General features: G+C 40.1%; 1 protein-coding gene across 2 annotated transcripts; it reads left to right on the forward strand.

The window, feature by feature from the left end:
• The first annotated feature begins 421 nt into the window (after positions 1 to 421).
• LOC109403851 (sorting nexin-32) lies at positions 422 to 22702 on the forward strand. Of its 2 annotated transcripts, XM_029876648.2 has the most exons (7): positions 422 to 743; positions 816 to 989; positions 1058 to 1795; positions 20858 to 21040; positions 21243 to 21260; positions 21459 to 21568; positions 21627 to 22702. In XM_029876648.2, the coding sequence occupies exons 1-7, from the start codon at positions 738 to 740 to the stop codon at positions 21718 to 21720; spliced, it is 1323 nt and encodes a 440-aa protein (XP_029732508.2). In that variant the 5' UTR covers positions 422 to 737; the 3' UTR covers positions 21721 to 22702. The 2 variants fall into 2 exon arrangements, with proteins under 2 accessions (XP_029732508.2, XP_019532294.3); XM_019676749.3 differs by lacking the exon at positions 21243 to 21260 and having other exon boundaries at positions 427 to 743.
• The last annotated feature ends 475 nt before the right edge of the window (positions 22703 to 23177 follow it).

Consider the following 23177-nt stretch of genomic DNA (forward strand, 5'->3'; position numbering starts at 1 on the left):
TATAAATATTTACAATGGGCAATAATGATGTTTTCAGTGAGGATATGGTTGCTGCTCGTGCAGAGCAGTCCATATGCGAATGATTCAAAAAAAATCGTCATCGTCATTGCGGTAACAAATTTTGAAAACGACGTATAATTAATGCTACACCATTGATTATACGTCGTTTTCAAAATTTGTTATTGATTGAATCTGTGAAAATCGTGGTAATACGACCCAAGGGGTCCAAAATATATGAGGGTCCAAATTTTATTGGTTACCCTATTTCCCAGTCGCATGCATCTGTCTGCATTGGCATCCCTAGTTCTGACGCGATGGTGAAACATGTTCCACAAACATTTTCCACTCTCAGCAGAAACGTCATCTGCGCATCAGCAAAAAAATAATCACAACATCGCCCCCAACCATCAGGCGAAGACGGCAGAAAACCATCAAGAAAAAGAAGTCACTAATCAAAAAGTGATACAGCGAAAGCAGTAGCCAGCAGTAGGAGGAGGAGACTCTTATTTTACTTCGGTGCATTTTGTTCTGGATTGGCGATTTCTGCTGACGAAGACGATTTTTTTTTCGTCGGAGTTGATAGTGGTTTATTGGTTGGTTGGAAGTAAAATCGAACGAACGGATCGAAGGTTTTCGAGTGCGTTTGTGCAGTGTTAAGAGAAAGGGGCGGCCAAAAACTACCAGAGGATCCATACGGCAAGCGACGACGACGACGGCGACGGGGAAAACGCAGTAAAATGATGGTGAGTAATAATTGACACGATAATAACAAAGGCCCACTCACTGATAAGGGGTTTTGACGATTTCCGATTCAGGACGGAACGATTGAGGAAAACGGAAACGGAACGCCCCTGACCGGAAGTTCGGACGATGGATTTGTGCCTGAGCAGAAGAATGGTTCCACGACGGAGCAGACGGCGGCAGTGCCACCGCAGGGGAACAACAATAAGTCAGCGGATGCCGCGGCACTCCCACCCAACTCGCTGCTGGTGAGTCATCCAAGTTGTAGACTGATAATGTAGATTAGTAAGTAAGGAGGTGTTTTGAATTGTTTTAGGTTGATATATCGGACGCCTTGAGCGAAAAGGAGCGAGTCAAATTCACCGTCCACACGCGAACCAATCTGCCAGGGTTTGCCAAGTCGGACTTCCTGGTGGTTCGGCAGCATGAGGAGTTTGTCTGGTTGCACGATCGGTTTGAAGAGAACGAGGAGTACGCCGGCTACATCATTCCGCCGTGCCCTCCGAGGCCAGACTTTGACGCTTCGAGGGAGAAGCTGCAGCGACTGGGAGAAGGCGAAGGTAACATGACCAAGGAGGAATTCAAGAAGATGAAACAAGAACTGGAAGCGGAGTACTTGGCCACCTTCAAGAAGACAGTTGCCATGCATGAGGTGTTCCTGACGCGCTTAGCATCGCATCCGGTATTCCGGAACGATGCCCACCTGAAGGTGTTTCTCGAATTTGACCAAGATCTGTGCGCGAAGCTAAAGAAAAAGATGGACGTCTTCGGGGGTCTTATGCGCAGCATAGGCAAGACCACCGAAGAGATCTACATGGGTGCGACGGTGAAGGACGTCAATGATTTCTTTGAACACGAGTTGCAGTTCCTGGGGGAGTACCATGCCCACCTGAAGGAGGCCGCCACCCGGACCGAGAAGATGACCCACAAACACAAGGAGGTGGCCGATTCGAACATCCGTATCTCGACGGCGCTGATGGCCCTCTCGACGGCGGATCACGGCTCGATGGAGCGGTTTCTGGCCAAGTCGGCCGACATCTTCGAGAAGATTAGGGTGAGTAGATCTGATTTGTGGAATGTATAGTCTGCATCGCTATTTTGTTTCGGGGGATATTCTATGGTCCATCTGATCCATCCATAGAAAAAAAAGCAATAGATCAGAAGATGAATTGTACGTGATCAGGCGCTGTCTTTAAGCCAACCCCTCACCACACCTCCACTAAGAGTCTACGTAGTTTATGAACAGACCCTCATAGCAGACGTTGGTATGCGGTTGACACAGTGAGCTAACAGTCAGTCCTTAACTAGACTTTGAACCAGGCCGGTGTGCGGGAGGGGTTGGGGATTTCGGTTTGAAAAGTCACTCAATTTTGTCACTTCCAAAGATAATTTTGTATCTGCTTTGCTCGACTTGCCTCAATAGTAGCCCACCCAAATCACCAATGTAGAACCTTTGGCAGAGCTCATTGAAGACTGTCTCCTGATTCGAGTGCCTAATTTTTTCGCAGTAGTCCTGTACAATCATTACTGTTACGTCGTGCCGCCTAGGTAGATTAATTAGAAAATTATATTCCACGGGAACTGCCTCTGGCAATGCCCTTCAGTTGTCCATTCGTACCAGGCCGTCGGCATCAAGAATGGGACATAGCTGGTAGAACCAGCTTAATTTCTCCACATGTGTCGTTGAATGGGGGACACGTCTACCTTCCATTCATTACCTTTGTCTCATCTGGGAAACTGTCGTGTTGCGCCTGTTTGAGTACCTACGGGTAAAGATCTTTGCGTAGCTTCCGTTTACATTCCTCCAGGTAATTCAATTAACCGCCGTCATGTTTGGCATGCAGTTTCTGCACTATCACATCCAGTTTTAATTCTGGGTGATATGAACTCACATGGTACTGGGTGGGGCGCACCATATGACGATCGCAGAGTTATTGGTGTCACTTCATTGTGAAGGTCTCTCAAGAGAAACTTCGATGACAACGCTTTGGAGAGTGTCTCGCAACATCCGAAACCGCTCATCTTCTAATGAGAGTAACGAATACTCCAACCGTTGGATATTCAACTTCGCAAAAAGGTCTACTCATACTCTGTTCCAGCTAGACCACCCTCTTGGGAAACTTCCTCAAGAGACGGTTCTCTGGACAGACCATTCTCCATGCTGAAGTTCTCTATAGCTCTTCTTTTTTCAAACAATTCTTCTTTAGGACGCGATATGATAAAAGTTCAATCTTCTTAAAAATCTCCTAGATATCGCAAAAAGACGATTACTAGATCTGTTCAACTCGTTCATGGAGAACAACATCGTTCCGCATGCATGGAGACAGGTCAAAGTAATAGCACAGAGAACAGACATTTAAGCTCGAACAAAAATACGTTGAAATCGTGTGTAAAGGATTTAAGTGTACCTCAACGCCACCAACGGAGACTGCTCCACTTATAAGCTCGATTTGATCCCACGATGGCAGTGTTCAGCGTTAAAATACACTAGCCCACAAAGCGACACGAGCGCCAAACGGCCAAAAACGGCGAGCACTGGAAACAAAAATGACAACACAACAATGTAAGTGATGGGACGCTAGCGCCGCGCAACGGGGGCATAACCACATACTCTGAAATGACCGTTACAAAGTTTTACACAGGGTAGAAAGCGAAGATAGACGTCTGTTCTCTGTGGTAATAGCTATTCAAAAGCCTGGTAAACCAGCGTCTGATCATAATTCATGCCGCCTAATTGCTATGTTATCATGTCTAAGGAAATTGTTGGGAAAAATTATCCTCTCGCGACTCGACTCCCGTTGCTTTCATCAGATATTCGACTGGCCTTTGCGGAAAAGGAGCAACTGGATTCAGTTTTCTTGGACATTAAGGGCGCCTTTGATTCAGCTTCCATAGAAATATTGTCAGAAAAACTGCACAATAGTGGACCGCCCGGAAGTTTAAATAATTTCTTGTATAATCTGTTGTCAGAAAAACATATAAGCTTCAGTCTCGGACAACTGACAACTTCCAGAATAGCTACATAGGCCTTCCCCAAAGGCTCATGTTTAAGTCCCTTGCTTTATAATAAATTTATACGTGAAAGACATTGATAATTGATAGCTGTCTGGAAGGACAATAATGCACGCAAAGACAACTTGCAGATGATGCGGTGGTTTCTCTAAAAGGCCCACATGCAGAAATGTTGCAAAGACTATTGCAAAATTCTCTAAACAATCTGTCCATTTGGGCAAGAGATTTAGGGATCGAGTTTGCTCCGCAAAAAAAAACTCAATTGGTTGTGTTTTCTCGGGAGCGGAACCCCATCCCAACTGAAACTCAATCTTTTGGGAATAGAAATCGACTAGTTTTGACTTCGAAATACCTTGGGGTCTGGTTTGATTCAAAAGGCACCTGGGGTACCCAAATTAAGTATTTGGTGCAAAAATGTCAACAAAGGATCATTTTTCTACGCACAATTACCCGAACATGGTGGGGTGCTCACCCGGCCCGGAAGACCTCATAAAACTTTACAAAACGACTATTCTCTCTGTTTTCGAGTGTGGCTCTTTATGTTTTCACTCAGCAGAGACTGCCACCTATTAAAGTTGGAACAAATTCAATGTCGTTGCTTGCGTACCGTGCCCTCGGCTGTATGCACTCAACGCATTATGCGAGCCTAGAGGTTATGGCCTGCAATATTTTTGTCCGATAAAACATATCTTCAGTAATCCACTACTGTCGTTAGTTCTACGATTTCACCTATAGGCGACAAACTGCTTATATTTATGCTGATCTTACCGTATCCAACTAAGTACCGTTACTCCACAAAACCTGTCGTGTTATTAACAGCGAGTGGTTAGACTTCACCGCAACATCCTAACTCCAAGTACTGTGGCCATTAATTCAAGGCGAAGAATGAACTGAAGCTTTAGTGGATATACTTTAGAACCTGAGACTTTAGAACGAGACATGAACAGTGAACACTGAACGCTTCAATCGATCATGGCTGTCAAGAAAGCTGTGCAGCCGTATGCATGCATGAATCGGACCATTGTAGAGCTCCTATACAAACTGACGCAACCAACCTTAGTAACCCGGTGCAAACCCTTGAAGCCCTGGATACCAACATGAGTGAGTTTTCTTTCGATTTGGAAAATGGAATCACATTGGCAATCGATTGGTACTATAGCCGGCACGTGGACCTCTTCGATTCGGATGCCAAGAACCTGGAAGATGTTGTCAAGGTACGATTGCTGCTAAGGAAGTTGGATACACTATCACTCGCCCTGTATGTCAACTACATTCTTCCGAAGCTACCCAAACATGTCAACATTCAACAAGCATTTCCACTGCCTGCAGCAGATCAAATCAAAAGCCGAAGACATTATCAGCTACGGAGGCAAAGTAAACCGTGCGTGCGAGGACTACGATTTCAAAAACATGAAAATTGACCAATTCAAGTGTTTGGTGATTGTCTGTGATCTGAAAGGCCATAGCTACACCGACATCCGAGCTAGGCTACTTTCCCGGATCAAAGGCGAGACACCAGAAAATCCCGTTACTCTCCAGAACCAAATCAACGGTTCATCAATCTGAAAGCGGACACGTCCATCATCAAACATCAATCAAGTTCAAAATGAACAGTGCACGCAGTTTAGGAGATGAAGGGAAGTTCACTTCAAAAGCAGTCTTCGAAGAAGGAAGGGTAAAGTTCCTCGTACACCTTGCTGGCAATGCGGCAAAATGCACTATGTCCGGGATTGTCCGTTCTCGGATCATCAATGCAAATAATGGAATCGTGTTGGCCACAAGGATGGCTACTGTGGCTACCTATCCAAGCCGAAGTCAGTTCCAGCCAAGAAGAAACAACCAACGATCACATCCAAGATATTCTGTGAAGCGAAAACCTGCATCGCTCAAAACTCCAGCAAACGGAAGTACGTGTCCACATTCAACAACTGGATACAGCAAGCGACATCACGGTGATTTCCCAGCAAACATGGAACTACCTTGGGAAGCCAGCGCTCAAGAAACCAACGATTGAAGCGATGAATGCGTCCGGAAAGCCGCTCTATTTGCTACTGCTCAAGGAATATGTTTCGTCACAACGGCTGCCAACCTTAACCTGCTAGGTATCGACTGGATAGAATTGTTCGAGCTGCGGTCGGTTCCCATCGATTCGGTATGCAATCAAGTCAGAGCGAAGACAATCGATCACCGTGAATTCCAAGTGAAGCACAAGGACGTTTTCGACGATTCACTGGGCCATTGCAAGAAAATAAAGGCGAAGCTTTCCCTGAAGCCGGATGTACCAGAGGCCAGTTCCTTTCAACACCGTTCCATTGATCGATGCCGAACTCACAAGATCGCAAACGTTGGGCATCATTGAATCCGTCGACTTCTCCGAGTTCGCATCTGCGCGGACTACTCAACGGGACTCAACGAAGCACTCGAGGCAAATCAAATTGATCTTTCCGTGGCTTACCTGCAGCTTGATGACGACTCCAAGAATGTTCTCATCGTGGACTGTTCCGGTGCAACTGCCTCGCTCCAGTGGTAAAATCAGCACCGGGTATTTCAACGTCTGGTGGACCGGATGATTGCAGATATTCCTGGCGTACGAACATTCATCGACGACACTATCGTATTCAGTAAGGACTTGAAGACACACGCAGAATCACTCAATCTGCTCTTCAAGCGCCTCCTGGAGTACGGTTTCCATGTTAAGCCTGAGAGTGAGAAGTGCTGATTCCTACAAACACAACTCGGTTTCTCTAGACGCGTAGTGAACAGTTAGGGCATCCTCCCTGATTAGGAAAAAGTAAAGACCATTGCAGCATTTCCACCTCTGATCACCGTTTCGGAACTACGGTCTGGTCGTCAGCCGGAGTGAGGTGAGAAGTAACTGTAACATCCTTGTAGATGGGCTCTTCTATCCCAACAGTTGCAATGGGTTTGACGCGTCCTTCTTGTAAAAAACCATCCCGTAGCAAGCTTGATAAGCAATTAAATTTCATTATTCACCTTGTTGGATTATACTTTTCGAAAGATTTTCTAAATCCCGCGGATATCGCGTAAGTGTCTCTACTTACGGGCCCGCCACACTCCCATTTGGCCCTTCATACAGCGGTATGTTAAATTCAGAGTTGTAATACAAATAATCTTTACTGTTAAGTGGAACTGCATGCAGAACAAGACTCACCATCCTAGGGCTGTTATCTACAAACGTAGAGCAGTTAAAATATAATACATTAAAAATGCCATTCAACTATTTTGAATTGTATTTCGTCATATAAAATTAAATGATTAGCTAGATTACTATATGGAGTTGGTAGAGGACAACAGGGCTCACTGAAGAAACATTTGGACGATGGAGGAATTGCCAGCCAGAGGAAGGGGAGTGAACACTATAATATCCTTGTAGATAGATCTGTTGGCTGTCATTTCATATCTATTTTACTTTGCACTCCTAATGGCGACTACTACCACTACATTACTTGAAGGTCAAACGCAGTAATACTATTCGTCGGTAAATAATATTTCTTATAATCATCTACCTTTACATTCTACTACACTATATTTTATTTCATTATGCATATTATAGTGCCTTTTAATGCGTTATACTATATTCTACTATATTATATTCTTTTATTAATTATATATCATCTAATTCGATAACATTTTATTATTATAATAATGCTCTACCCTGTCATCTAGGTCATGAAAAGAATCGTCAGTAAATATGTAGTACCCATCCAAATTATCTACATTTCAACACAATATATTTCATTATTATTTTTATTGAGTGAATAACATTGCATCATAATATTTCATCATGTTGAATTATGTTACATAACTATATTATTATATGAATATATAACTATATGACTATATAACTATATAATTTTAATACTGTATAACTATATACCTTTGTAACTTTATGACTATATGGGGTCGGGAGGGAGCATCAGGGTATCATTGAAGTTGTAACTGTACGACGGAGTGGATTGCCAGCCGGAGTGTGGTGAGAAGTAACTATAACATCCTTGTAGATGGGTTCTTCTATCCCAGGCCTGGTAGCGAGTCACTATTTAGTGACTTGGTCACTATTTTCGGGTCAGTCACTAAAAAGTCACTATTTTCAAGATGTTTCAACTAAAGTCACTTTTTCTGTTGAAAAGTCACTATTTTCAACTATTTTTAAAGTTTCATGTAAAATGATAATCTAGTTAGCGAGAAAAATAAGATGGAGTGATATAAAGTGCAAATCAAGCATTGTGTGACTGGAGACAACAACGTGTTTAGTAGCTGTGTTAGCAAATGTATCAATCGCCTATGTAGTGTGACTGATTTTGATTCGAAGTATTTTTAAGTTAAGTTAGGCGTCTTTATCAGGAAGATTTCCAGTCCGAAACTATTCATTGGAAGTGTTGTTTTTTAACACAAGATTCATGCAACTATACTAGAAAGCATTCTTTCCCATTGAAGTTTCTGGTCATTCTACAGTGAATTGATGAAGGTTTTTGAACTATTACCGAAACAAATATTGGTGAAAAATCTGTATAATCTTGTCCATCCTTGGCACAACTTAGCATCTTCGGAAATAAAAAATAGAGGATTTTTATTAAGTAAAATAGAAATTTGAGGAAATATTTGGCAGAACTCTTAAAGAAAAAATGTCTGTTCGATTGCAACTGGGACTTCCCAAACTTCCCAGATTTTTAGATACTCCAGTCACTAGCGTCTCTGTATACTAAATTACTTCCTTTGGAACTCAACGGAGAATCCGCTTAAAAATAGAAGAGAAATTGCACCTTGAACTATTTTTAGAATTTCTTTAAAAAAAATCAAATATGTGAGTTTTCGATAAGTTGGCAATTTTGTTGAAATTTTCATTAAATTTTCGTCATTTTGGTCAATCTCTCAGAAATGTTTGAAATGTATACGTTAACAAATACTACAGGAATTCTATTCTATTAATTATATTCTATTAATCAGTTTCTGTTTTATTTTCACCTTCCTATAGTTTTGAGGGGCTCATCGCAAATAATTTCAAAGAAATGTGAGCAATTCGTGCATAAATTTGCCCTCAACGTTGTCTATGCGTTTAAGACCCAAAGGAAATAATTGCAAAAATTTTCATATAAATCTATTCAGAAATTTGTTCAATAAACCTCTGAGTATTTGATCTCAAATTTTTGAAGATAATAACAGCTGTAACTAAAAATACCAGGTCCTTGCACCAATGTTTCCCCGTTGAAGTTCTACTGGAACCGACTAAAGAGAAGCTGTAAGTGCCAACTATTGTTTTCGTTGATTGACTTAATATCCATCTAGTTCTGCACAATTTCTGCTAAGAATTGTATACACATGTATTTTTTTATAATTTTTGGTGGAGAAGGTTTTCCTGGAAATATTTATTACGCGGTACCCCAAGGTTTTCTGAATCAAGTTCGGTTCACAACTTTTGGCCGCTTACCATATTTTTTACCAAAAGTCACTATTTAGTCACTTTTTTGCCATTTGTAAGTCACTATTTGGTCACTATTTTCGTGAACTTGGTCACTAAAATAACTATTTCAACCATCAGTCTTTGCTACCAGCCCTGCTATCCCAACAGTTGCAATGGATATGACGCGCCCTTCTTATGACAAACCATCCCGTAGAAAGCTTGACAAGTAATGTAAATTTCATTATTCACCCTGTTGGATCATACTGTTGGAAGGAGATTCTCTTTATCCCGCGGATTTCGCGTAAGTGTCTCTACTTACGGGTCCGCCACACCCCCTTTTGGCCCTTCATACAGTGGTGTGTTGAAGTCAGTGTGGTAATGAAATTGATCTTTGCTGTTAGGTGTGTTGTATCAGCAGGTATCGAAACCCTGCTTTCAAGCTGGGTACTCATTGAGTACTAACCGATGTAAAGAATAAAGACAATAAAGTTAGTTGTTTGTAGACCATGGACATAAACGGTTCAATTTACTCTTGTCCAAAGAACGTCCCAAATATCCTATTTTACAGGATATAACAGTGGCGTACGAGGATTAAATTTATTATCAAGATAATAATTTGGCCACCGCTAGTTATTTTTAATGTTATTTTTTTGTTCGTTTGAAAGCGTGCATTGTTTTGTGATTTTTCGTAAATCATTTTTTTGTGATTCGTTTGGTGTACATTTTTTCAAAGTTTCCTAAACAATCTTTTAAAATACAAAATGTAGCTTAAGCTACCAGAACTGTTGGATAGTTTGCGCGTGGATTTATGTGAACATTTTATTTTAGTGTGATTTTTTTTTGCCATGCATTTTAAAGTTTTGTGCTGTGTTAAACATCAGAATACGGCAGTTCATACCTTGCACAGTGGCATTTTTGTGTGTGATATTCCATGAAGGTTTTGTTGTGTTATGTGTCGGTCAGAGGATTTCTTAATTGAATCATGTTTTTTCCTGGCGTAATTTGTTTATGCATCTATGTTTTGTGAGTGGTTAAATATCATGCATTTTACACTACTTTTATGAAGATCGCAAGACCATTTTGAATCGCTCAAGTCTTTTCATCCAGCCATCCTTGTTATGCATTTTGCCATTTTTGCTCCCATTGTCCTATATGGTGAACAAGAGTACCTAGGCTGAGATCATTTTCTGCACGACGTCGCCGATCGCAATGTGAGCTTTGCATGTTTGATAATCATCGGCAACGTGTTTTGAGTGCTTTTCTCATGAGAATTTTGAGCAACTCAAATGAGCACCGCCAAAATCAACTGTGGAAGCGCGGCACTCCATTGTATTTTTTCCCATTTGTGTGTGGTGACGAATGCCGGACTAATCTTTGTCTGTATCGCCATAGTAAACAAGGGAAAACAAAGTGCATTTTTTGTCTGATCCGCCATGGCCCAGTGAGATAATCAGTCGTTCCAGCTTATAAAAGAGCATTGTTTTGCAGCTGTTGTCTCCATTTGCCGGTGCATTCATTTGCCGTGTTGTTTTTTGTGGACCACTTCTTCGTTTGATGACATCGCCTGCTGATGAAAACGTTTTGGATTTGAGCACTACATCGCGAAGGATAGCTGAGTTGCTGCTGTGAGGCCTGTGGTCCTGTAGAACGCTGTTTGCGTGTTTTTTTTTTCTGTTGTACAGAATAGGCGGCAGAATAGTGCTTTTAATGGATATTGAGAAATAGGTACTGCGTGTATGTTTATAACAGTTATTTTGGAACAACAGCCGCATTCTATCTGTTAAGTGTTTCTCACTTTTGTCAGCAGTTTGCAAGTAAAATTTGTTTTTGTGTTGACACCTTTTTTTTGTGAATGAATCTGACAATGTTTTGCTAACTGTATTTTGTAGTTTAGGAACAGATCATTGATTTTTATTTGGTTTTATTTCCAATCTTTTTCGGGGAGGAGAATATTCGTGTGATTAATTTATCAAACTATTGTGCGAGCTAGAATAAACAAAACGATGAATACTTAACTGCGTTTCTTCACAAACAAAAATGTGGATATGTATTATAGCCATGTAGCTAAACATTAGTTCTTTTGAGATTATATCTAGAATACATAAAAATGTTTAACCTTTAGTTCGCTTTCGAAGAATGATTGTTAAAAATGGAAATATTCGATGTTTCAAAAGTAGTAGTTTAAGCTTAAACGTTCAGAATATTAAGAACTTTCCTAAGGGGAAAGGTGTTGTATCAGCAGGTATCGAAACCCTGCTTTCAAGCTGGGTACTCATTGAGTACTAACCGATGTAAAGAATAAAGACAATAAAGTTAGTTGTTTGTAGACCATGGACATAAACGGTTCAATTTACTCTTGTCCAAAGAACGTCCCAAATATCCTATTTTACAGGATATAACAAGGTGGAACTGCATGCAGAGCAAGACTCAAGCTAGGATGGTGGCTACCTACATACATACATACATACATACTAATCACCGTTTCGGAACTACGGTCTTATGTTGGAGCTAGGTGCTGTCCATAAACTACGTAGACTCGTTGTTTACCATCAGAGCACACGGCAGAGACGGACCACAAACCACTGCTGTCCATCTTCGGTACCAAGAAAGGCATCCCGCTACACACTGCAAATTGACTACAACGCTTGGCTCTCACAATGTTGAACTATGATTTCGAGATTCAATATGTATCAACGAACGATTTCGGGTTTGCAGATTTGCTGTCACGGCTCATCAACAGAACCAATCAGTCAGAAAAAGAATACGTAATCGCAGCGGTCAACCTTGAGGAAGAACTTTCAAGCATTCTCTCCGACTCAGCAGAAAAGGTTCCGGTTTTGTTTGCAGCACTGCGGAGGGCTGCAGCAACAAACACCACACTCCGAACCGTTTATAAACACATCCGTGAAGGTTGGCCAAACTGTTTTAAGAATATGCGCTTCAACCGTACTACCATAAACGCGAGTCACTCACCATTGTCAACGGATGCATAATGTTCGGCGACAGAGTTGTTGTTCCTGACGAGTTTCGACGAAGACTCCTGAACCAATTTCCGGGAATAGTTCGTATGAAGTCCATTGCAAGAAGTTTTGTGTTCTGGCCCGTAATCGATCAAAAAATTGATGTCTACGTCAAGTGTTGCACACCGGCACCGGCAGGAAAGGCTCCTACAAAGACAACATTGGAATCCTGGCCAGTACCTCGAAAACCCTGGTCGAGGATTCACATTGATTACGCTGGTCCAGTGATCGTGACGTCCTCATGATAGCAGATCCGTACTTCAAGTGGCCAGAAGTTCAGGTAACCAAATCAACGACATCGAGAGCAACAATCAAACTACTAAATCAAACCTTCGCAACATTTGGTGTTCCAGAGGTGCTCGTGTCAGACAACGGAACTCAATGTTCAAGCCACGAGTTTCGAACTTTATGTAGCAGTCGCATTTCTCCGTATCAGCCGCAATTATATTGACTAGCTGAAAGAATCATGAACACTTTGAAGAGAAGCCTCAACAAGACACGCTCAGGGAGAGAAACACTAGAAGCAGCACTGTACAGTGTACACTTTCTTGCAAGTTTGTCGCTCTACGCCCATTAATGACCTGGATGGTAGATCTCCGGTTGAAATCATGTTCGGAAAGACTGTGCTTACCACCATACAATCCATGCTCAGGCCGAGCGAATGTGGAACCGCATCCAGGGACAGAAAGAAGCAAATTGGCGCCTTCAATAAGAGGCATGGTGCAATTCAGAAGAGGTTACAGCACGGCGATTTCATGGATGCCAATAAGGTTTATTTAATTTATTTTTTGGAGTTGAGGAACCAGCAACCCTAATGGAGAAAATAGGAAACGTCAACTACATTTTGTCTCTGGATGATCAGAATCGTTTAATACGGTCCCTCATCAACCAACTCAAGGTGATCCATACAAGAGTCCAGAGAACCAACCACCGGCATTTTCTATATTCTTCGATGGCTACGGATTAACGGTCTCGACAGATGCTCCAACGGATGTCGCTCCTCGAGTTCTACCTGCAATGCAACGGCTTGATGACCCACCTCTCAATAATCTGAAAGATTCCATCTTGACGGATGATATCTCTGATAAGGAAACTGCAGGAATCGATGAAACCAGAGAACGGACGACTTTTGATTCAACTTCCAGCCCTGTTAAAGCCCTAATGGATGAAGATATCATAAGGGGGAAATGTTGGATCAAAGCAATCAATGGATTTACACGCCAACCGAATAATACCCTAAACACGCATTAATCATCACAGCAGCCTTAGTTTCGCTATATAAGCAGAGCACCCAAGTAACCATTAGCACTATATTTCGCCTTTCTTGGCTCACATGTTTTCGACAAGAAACGGCGGACAGCCTTTTAAGATGGTTTCTATGATAGTGGTATGGATGTGTTATCTTGAATCGTTTGGTCTACATTGCTTTGATTTTTGGAGACAGCAGTCTATTTTTGATGAAATGTAAATCACGATTTGTATCTCTCACTCCCGTAGCCTCGCTTGCGTAACCTTCGCTAATGTTAGGCACGATCAGCGAATGGCAACTTGAGAAACCCATGAATAATACAATCTAGATCTGGCTATACTTTATTTGTATAAGGGCCGATTTCTTCACCTCGACTTAACCGGTAAGCCAGGCTTACCCATATAGTTAAGCCTGGCTTAACGCTTAAGCCAAGGTGAAGAAATCGCCCCTAAGGGTCGATTTCTTCTCCCTGGCTTAGGAGTTAAACCGGGTTTAACTATATGGGTAAGCTTGGCTTACGAGTTAAGCCGAGGTGAAGAAATCGGCACTAAGGGCCGATTTCTTCACCTATCCGGCTTAACGACGTAAGCCTGGTTTATCTTAAACCACACTTAAAGTTAAGCCAAATTCTTAAGCCAGGTTTAAATATTTGCATTTCTTCACACCGGCTTAGCAAATAAAGGCGACGGCTTACGCTAAGCCAAGCTTAACGAAATTTCCCATATCATTCCAGTGACTTTCCAATGGAAACGTCATTTTAAGCCGCCGATATTTTGAAATGCCCGTTATATGCAGTATGGAGTAACAACAACAAAACATCCGCTGAAATTTTAGCAGGAAAAGCGGAATCGATCGGTAATTTTTTCGGATACCTACAGAAAGAAATTAACAATAATGATCTACCTAGACAGTTGATGTTTTACCCAACGCTAGTATCAAAGATCAACGATTTTGTACCTACTACATATGATCGTTCCACAACATTTGTTGTTTGAATTTGCCTCTCATTGTACAAAGTTGGATTGCCACATTGCAGAAAAAAGCGTTGCAATGTTGATTTTATGTTTTGATATCCATAATCGCCTTCGAATAAAATTGCATTTCGATAGTGAGTTTTTGAAAATGTGTTTGTTTGTCGTGAGATGCTCCAGAGTTCAGACCATTTTTCGAATATGTTTAAAATTTTGAACTGTGTACATTCAATGAAAGCCACAGCAAAGTTCAAGTTCAACTAGAAACTGAAATCCCTTAATAGAAACAGTTTATAGTTTATTAGTTTATAGAAACAGTATATAGTTATTTATGCCACAAGTTGCAAAAATGATGATTTTTGAGCACGAGTTGTACATTTATCCAACCAGGCTTGCCGAGTTGGATAAATACAACGAGTGTTGAAAAAATCGAGTTTTGCAACGTGTTGCATACAAAGTTTTTTTTTTGTAATTACGAAAACACTCGTCAATTACAATCTTAACTGCACATTCTGAGAAAACATGCAAGCGGGCTTCCACGTGTATTAGCCGTCTTAGCCTATAGAGCTTGCTGACGTTTATACACCTCCCTCTTTCAAGCATGCAGGCGGGATAGGATTTGTTTTCATCGGGAAACCTTTCCTGATGACAACAAATCCTATTCCGCCTGCATGTTTGAAAGAGAAAGGTGAATAAACGTCAGCAAGCTCTATTATCCGATCAAGTAGGCGTTTCACTAGGCCTACAGACCAGGACAGACCGAGATGGTCTGTCACAAATTTTCAAGCTCCCGTCCAGTTCAGTCTGGTACTTTTTCTTCTAAGAGGAGAAGTTTTTGGAAGAAATAATACAGGAAGTGACCGAAAGGACGTGCGCGGACATAACATTTATAGATTTCCGGCATATTAACTTTGTTTATCACGAGAAATTAAGCCAAACTAGGAGCAAATTGTCCAATCAAACAACAGTGCCGAAAAGTACTACTTTTCGGCACACTTAAGAGTGCCAAAAAGTAGTACTTTTCGGCACACTTGTTAAAGTTTGTAAAAGTAGACCAATTCGCTGCTTTTTCACCGATTGAAAAGTAAGCACTTTCGAAACGTAATTACAAAAATGTAATTACGACCAATGTCATCCAGTGAATCAAAACTCGACCATAGCGCAACAATAACGACAATGTCGCAACTTGAATTTGTTGCGACATTCTACCCAATGCGACATAGGTTTGTCCCAACTTGAACAGAATAGGACAAAGATCGTGCACCACGAGTTTGGAGATTTTTAAGGCTTGCATTGTGATTTTCAAGCGGTAACTTCGAGTCGGTAAACACTGCAACGCTGCTGAAAATGTATTCTCAAAAAGTTTGAATTTTGGGTTGGTAATAATTGATTATTCACGAGTTGAAAAGTACGCAACAAATTCAGGTTCCGTTTTGTCTGCAACAAAAATTTTCGAGATCATGTCATTATCTGTTACCAGTTGGGATAAAGAGTAATCGCCGCGTCTTCTTTGTTGCTTGTTTTGTGCCTCTTTTGTCTGATAATTCTCTTCACTGATGTCATCGAATATCTTCCGAAAAAGGCATTAATATTCTTCATGAAAAAAAATGGGATTAAATGTGCGCTTTAAAAATAGAGTTTTGCAACGAGTTGCAAAGCATTTTTGCAATGAAAAACAAATCACTAGAATATGATTATTTCTATCAGTACCATCGTGCTTCGCGGTGGTTCGATGGGAACAGTCATGTGTTCTATCATGCTAGACACTAAATTTTGATCAAGCAAGCTGTACCTTAACCGTGACAATTTGGCAAGCTCTTGTCTTGACAACTCTGGTTGCGGATCAAACAATTGCATTATGATTCATAATACAACCGAAATCAGTTGCATTATGAATCATATTGCAATTGTTTGGTATAGTACGATAAACTAGTCCGTTGTGATACGGCAAGTATAAATCAAATTTCATAGTAATGAGTTGCAAAAAGATATTTAAAATCCACTTGCGTCGTATTTTCGGCAGTTTTGTTCTCTTCGTCACGGGAGTGTTTTAGAAACCTATTGAATTCAAAGTTGGCCCCAAATCCTTCCAAAGTAAGCTGAATGATATGGAAATGTTTCAGGCATTTTGGCCGTCAAAAACCCCCCACGACAGAGAGAACAAACCAGCCAATAATATCCAACGTCACCCTGTTAGGTATAAGTCATGTTTAGAAGTACACCTCGAATAATACTTTTTTATATTTAGAGTCAAAGTGTTGAATATTCGATGGGCTAAACGTGCTTTGAACTAAGTTTTTATAAGAAATCAGTGTATAAAAAGGTATTAGATTTTTTTTAGTGTCATCCTAAGTCTGTTTGTAAGAAAAAAAAGTAATATCTCTTGAACCATAAGAGACGAAAATATGTTTATTGTGACCTGAAATTACGGAAGGATCGGGTTAAAATAAATAGAAACTTCAATGCAAATGTACTTTCGACTTCCAAATCAGTACCCATGACAAATTTTCAAAACTATCAACACGGTGCCTTTTTGAAGACTTTCAATCTAATGTAAAACTTGATTATCCCAAAAACCGATGTGAATATTTTATATTGACGACCCGCCGGCTATAGGTTATCATTTTCATTATCATCGTCTCCATCCGAACGTTCACAATTTTATCGTTCCTAAATGTACATGTTTCATTAAAAATATTTTCTGCTCTTTCAAAAATTTATATATGAAGCAGGTGAAGAAACCCATACTCTGCAATTTGCGGCTAAAGCCTGGCTTAGCGCTGCTAAGCCACCTCAGAGCACCGCTTAAAATAAGCCACACTTAACGTAAACCGTAGCTTTATTAAACTGGGTTTAGTGGTTAAGCCGAGGTGAAGAAATCGAAAAAAAGTTAAGCTCGGCTTAAAATGTTGCTAAGCCTGGTTTAAAATTTAAGCCCGGGTGAAGAAATCGGCCCTAAGCTATTTATCCATGTTTCTGACTGCATCACTGTCTCGACAACTGCTATGAGTAAATAACTCAACTAAGGGCCGATTTCTTCACCCGGGCTTAAATTTTAAACCAGGCTTAGCAAAATTTTAAGCCGGGCTTAACTTTTTTTCGATTTCTTCACCTCGGCTTAACCACTAAACCCGGTTTAATAAAGCTACGGTTTACGTTAAGCGTGGCTTATTTTAAGCGGTGCTCTGAGGTGGCTTAAGCCGCAAATTGCAGAGTTTGGGTTTCTTCACCTGATTCATGGATATATTTTTGAAACAGCAGAAAATATTTTTTATAAAACATGTACACTTGGAACGATACAATTGTAAAACGTTTGGATACGGATGGAGGTGATAATAAAGAAAATGATAATCTACATCCAGCGCGTCGTCAATATAAAATATTCAACATCGTTTTTTGGGACAATCAAGTTTTTACATTAGATTGAAAGCCTTCAAAAAGGCACCGTGTTGATAGTTTTGGAAATTTGTCATCCTGATTTGGAAGTCGAAAGTACATTCGCTCAAAGTTTTTATTTATTTTAATCCGGTCCTTTCATAATTTAGGTCACAATAAACATATTTTTGTCTGTTATGGTTCAAGAGATATTATTTTTAACAAACATACATAGGATGACACTCAAAAAAAAAACTCTTCCAATAACTTTTTATACACTGATTTCTTACAAAAACTTAGTTCAAAGCACGTTTAGCCCATCGAATATTCAACATTTTGACTCATAATTCTAAATATAAAAAGTTAGAGTGACTGGAAGGGAGAGGAGTGGCGTCATGTTCCAATTTTGACAGGTCACCTGCTCGTTTGGAACGGGAATTTGTCTGGATTTGACAGATCATCGCTGTTCCAATTTTGACACTGACGCCACTCTCCCTTCCAGTTACTCTATAAAAAGTATTATTCGTGGTGTACTTCTAAACATGACTTATTTTGAATACCTAGGGTGACGCTGGATGTTATCGGCCGGTTTTTTCTTCAGGGTGGCCACTCAATTTCAGTTATGAAATTCCCGTTTTTTCCCGGTTTTCCCAGTATGATTACCAAATTTTTCCCGGATTTTCAACTCCAAATACTTGTATTACATGAAAAATTTACCATGTAAAATATAATAGGGGGATTAACTTAACAGTGTAAACTTGGTTGCGATCAGTCGATCACCAAGGCAATCTTTGATTATTTCATTCACAAAATCATGAAACATTTCAAATAAGCAGAAAATCATGGCTTACGCAACAATTTAATCTGTTTAAAGAGTACCCATAATGTCCTTCTGGTATGCGATTAGCTTGTGAATACTAATACGTTTCCTCAACAAACCGGGTCATGTAAGGGCAATCGAAGTTAAAAGTGAGTTTAAGTTTCAGTACTTACTACTATACAAATACAGTAATATATTATATGACTAATTATATTTATAAATTTCATACATAAGTTCCACTATCTAAAAATGACGCAAGTGGATATTATATATCTTTTTACAACTCAGCACTATGAAATTTGATTTATACTTGCCGTATCACACCGGACTAGTTTTTCGTACTATACCAAACAATTTTAATATGATTCATAAAGCAACTGTTTTCGGTTGTATTATGAATCATCTCTCTCTCTCTCTTCTTGGCGTAACGTCCTCACTGGGACAAAGCCTGCTTCTCAGCTTAGTGTTCTATGAGAACTTCCACAGTTGTTAACTGAGAGCTTCCTCTGCCAATGACCATTTTGCATGTGTATATCGTGTGGCAGGCACGAAGATACTCTATGCCCAAGGAAGTCAAGTAAATTTCCTTTACGAAAAGATCCTGGACCGACCGGGAATCGAACCCGTCACCCTCAGCATGGTCATGCTGAATACCCGTGCGCTTACCGCCTCGGCTATATGGGCCCTATGAATCATAACCCAGGCAACAATTCCATTGCTGATTGGTTTTGTTTGATTTTTATTAAGGTGTTATTACAGCAATAATTAAAACTCACAGTTTTATGACTGCTTTTATGAAAACCATTGATAAAATGTTTTATAGTATACTTGAAGATATTAATAAAGACAGATTTTTAGAGTAAACAAAACTCTCCGATATGTAAACCTTCTGGCAATCATTATTACCACAATAAAACTGTTAAAACTCTCAACAGATGGCGATCCGTTCGATTAGTAACGACATCTGTTGGTGGAAAAGCAAAAACTACGACACTGCTGGGTTTATTGCGGTCATCATAAAAGTAAACTTGCTTTCGTTTTATTTTCGCTGATTATGGTCGTCGCCATATTGAATAATTAGCTTACGTGAATGGAAAATAGTTAATTTTGCTTAAATAAGCAATGAATTGATAGTTTGCCACCATTTTCATACCATGCTCACATAAATAAACTCTCTCTGCTGAGTTTTCTTGTGATTCGAGATAGTTTTACTAAATTCACAAATTGATTTATTTTATTCCAAGATGATAATATTCACTATTTTCGAAGCGCATTAATTTTATGATTCTGCAACCGCAATATTCACGGTAAATTTGAATGCGCATAAGCCTACCAGCACAATAACTACTGAAATATTACTTTGAAATGATCGCATTCTACTTACGAATGATGTATCCTCCTGAACTTAACGTGCCATCGCAGAAGCTTCTCTGCATCTTGAGCTGTCATAGTTTTTGTTGAAAAAAAAAAAAAACAACAACAAACGAGAATGGAACATTTTTCAACTAGGCTTTAAAACGAGTTTATTGCTACTCTTAATGCGGTTTGCAAAACCTCTCCGAGAGTGGTCTACTTAGCCGGTAGATGCTCTTAAAGAGGTTATCAAGAGGTTTTGATGTATGATTCAGCTTTATCGCAAGTTTTATAAAATTGGTCATGAAGATCTCTTAAAACTTAAAATGTTACTTGGGAATGCATTTGTTTGATCCACAACCAGAGTTGTCACGGCAAGAGCGATTCTGGATACCAAAACATAAAATCAACATTGTAACGCCTTTTCTGCAATGTCGATACATACTAGCACAAACAAACAATGAATTTGTGATATTACTAGCGTTGGGTAAAATATCAACAGTCTAGGTAGTTTATCATTGTTAATTTCCTTCTGCATCCGAAAATTTTACCGAGCGATTCCGCTTTTCCTACTAAAATTTCAACGGATGTTTTGTTGTTGTTACTTCATACTGCATATAACGGGCATTTCAAAATATCGGCGGCCTAAAATGACGTTTCCATTGGAAAGTCACTGGAATGACATGGGAAATTTCGTTAAGCCTGGCTTAGCTTAAGCCATCGCCTTCATTAGCTAAGCCGGTGTGAAGAAATGCAAATATTTAAACCTGGCTTAAGAATTTGGCTTAACTTTAAGTGTGGTTTAAGATAAACCAGGCTTACGTCGTTAAGCCGTGTAGGTGAAGAAATCGGCCCTAAGTATATTTAAAAAATCTCTTCTTTATTCCCGCACAGAACATGGAAGGCCGGGTGGCAAGCGATCAGGATCTGAAACTGGGCGACACCCTGCGGTACTACCAACGCGACAGCAACGCGGCCAAAGCCTTGCTCATTCGGCGCCTTCGATGCCTGACGGCGTACGAAGCAGCCAACCGGAATCTCGAAAAGGCCCGCGCCAAGAACAAGGACGTCCATGCGGTGAGTATCGATTAGAATAATGAGAATCTCATGTTCAATGCAGCCCCTTCTCTTTGATTCGTGGTCGATTTTAAGTTGTCTTTAATGCGTGTTGCACTCAGTCACTCGGAAGCTCCGGGGGAAAGCCGTCGTGGTCGCAAATGCAAATCGAACTCAATTGTGTCTCTTTCTTCAACGTTTCCATCCATATCCATGTCTGAAGCCATTGGAGGTGCAAGAGGTAGTACTGCCCCGAAGAAGTTACTCTCGCCTTCGGCAAATAGTTTGAAATTAGTTTCGTTTTTTGCTATGTATTAGTTATGTGCTTGACTTGTAGCGCCTTGGTTTCAGTAGATATCTTATTATGCATCGAGTCTTATTAATTTCAATGATTTGAAAAAGGATCGAGTTTAATTCTATGTTTTGTTAATCCTCACAGGCGGAATCGGCACAGACGGCAGCTTGCGAGAAGTTTGAATCGATGTCTGCTCGTGGAAAGGAAGAATTGGTCAGTTTCCGGCTCCGTCGGGTTGCTGCATTCAAGAAAAGGTGAGTTGTTCAATAAGGGGGAATCTCTTTTACTTATAAAACATCATTCTTTGAACAGCCTTATTGAACTGGCCGAGCTGGAGATGAAACACGCCAAAACGCAGTACGAATTCCTACGCCAGTCGTTACTAGCTCTGAAGGATATTGCCTAGATCTGAACCTGAACGAATACGCTGACCACACCATCATCATCCCAGGATAGACTGAACGATTCTGCGACAACATATTGAGCATGAGCGTGAGTATGAACATCACTTTTACTCTGTCGATTGGAATTTCAATACGTACTAGGTATGCGTGTGTGCGTACGCACCAGGATCAGAAGGACCACCTCTGTCCCTTTTGATGAATATACAATACTGAGACAACGTATGCCCAAGAATGCGAAAAGATCAACCATCTTCGTCCGGTGATAACAATAACTGAAACTCTGTAACAAAGGACGATTTAGATTTATTAAGAGGACAACAATCAGTGGCTTTTCCTTGTTGCAAGAGTAAGTGGGAGAACAACCAATTGTGAGATAAACGAATTCCATTTTAAGTTTTGCTATTATAATTTTTTTTCGATGATGAAACCAGTAAAGTGTATGAACTTCTACATCTACTATATAGTAATTGTATTTATCCAAGCATTTTAGTTCCAATCGCTCGTTAACTATTGGTTAGAAAAGACTTGATTCTAGATAAACGTGTCGGCGTGGCGTACACCTAATATATATTTTTTGGATCTACTTTCATCCAGTTAAGTTGAACATTTCGTAGGAAAATCTACAGAACGCAACCTATCGCGAAGAACACATTTAACGAACAAGACTATTACGAAACAAATAATCAAATATTTCTTACACTATTCTTCTCGAAATAAGAAAGAGTGGGAGGAATGGGATCATTCGCCCGCTGCACGTCTCACACGAACACACATACATACACAGAAACAAAACATGTAGAGTAAAAATGAGAATGAGAAAACAGGCATTCATTAATTTTTATAATTGCTATTATTATTATTAATTCTACTATTATTGAACAGTATAAGAAACTATTGCTATTATTATATTTCGATTCGATGGGAAATCATAATATATTCTGTATATGATCGTGAAGTAAGTCATGAAGGAGAAGATTACAAACACGGAACCGAGGTGTTATTGATCCGAAAGCCTCCTCCAACGAATCGCTTATGGAAGGTGTCGAAGAAAGGAAATGATACTGCTGGCGCTCCACGTCACGTGCCATGTTTTAGAAATCGGTCTTTTCAGTTGATGTTTGTCATAGTGCCGTTTCCAGCTTTCAAGTATCTCATACCTGTTTCATGGTGTCTATTACATATGTAGGGTATTGGTTCCCTTATTAAGCATGTAGCTCCCATTTTCATCCTACGAAAAACAAAGGATTGAAGCGCTGTTTGTTTTGTTTCATATTTTTATATTTTTTGTTAGAAGTGAGCACCAATGAATACAAAAAGAACGGAATCAATCGGTGCTGTAATCGCCTGTTTTCAAATAGGATGAACATGGGAGCGTGAGATTACTGATGGAACACATACCCTACTTGGAAAAATCTGACCTGGCCACGTTCTTGCGACAGCTAAGGGATGAAAAAAAAAC

This window comes from Aedes albopictus, chromosome 1 (genome assembly GCF_035046485.1).
Source record: "Aedes albopictus strain Foshan chromosome 1, AalbF5, whole genome shotgun sequence".
In the NCBI taxonomy this organism is placed as follows: Eukaryota; Metazoa; Arthropoda; class Insecta; order Diptera; family Culicidae; genus Aedes; species Aedes albopictus.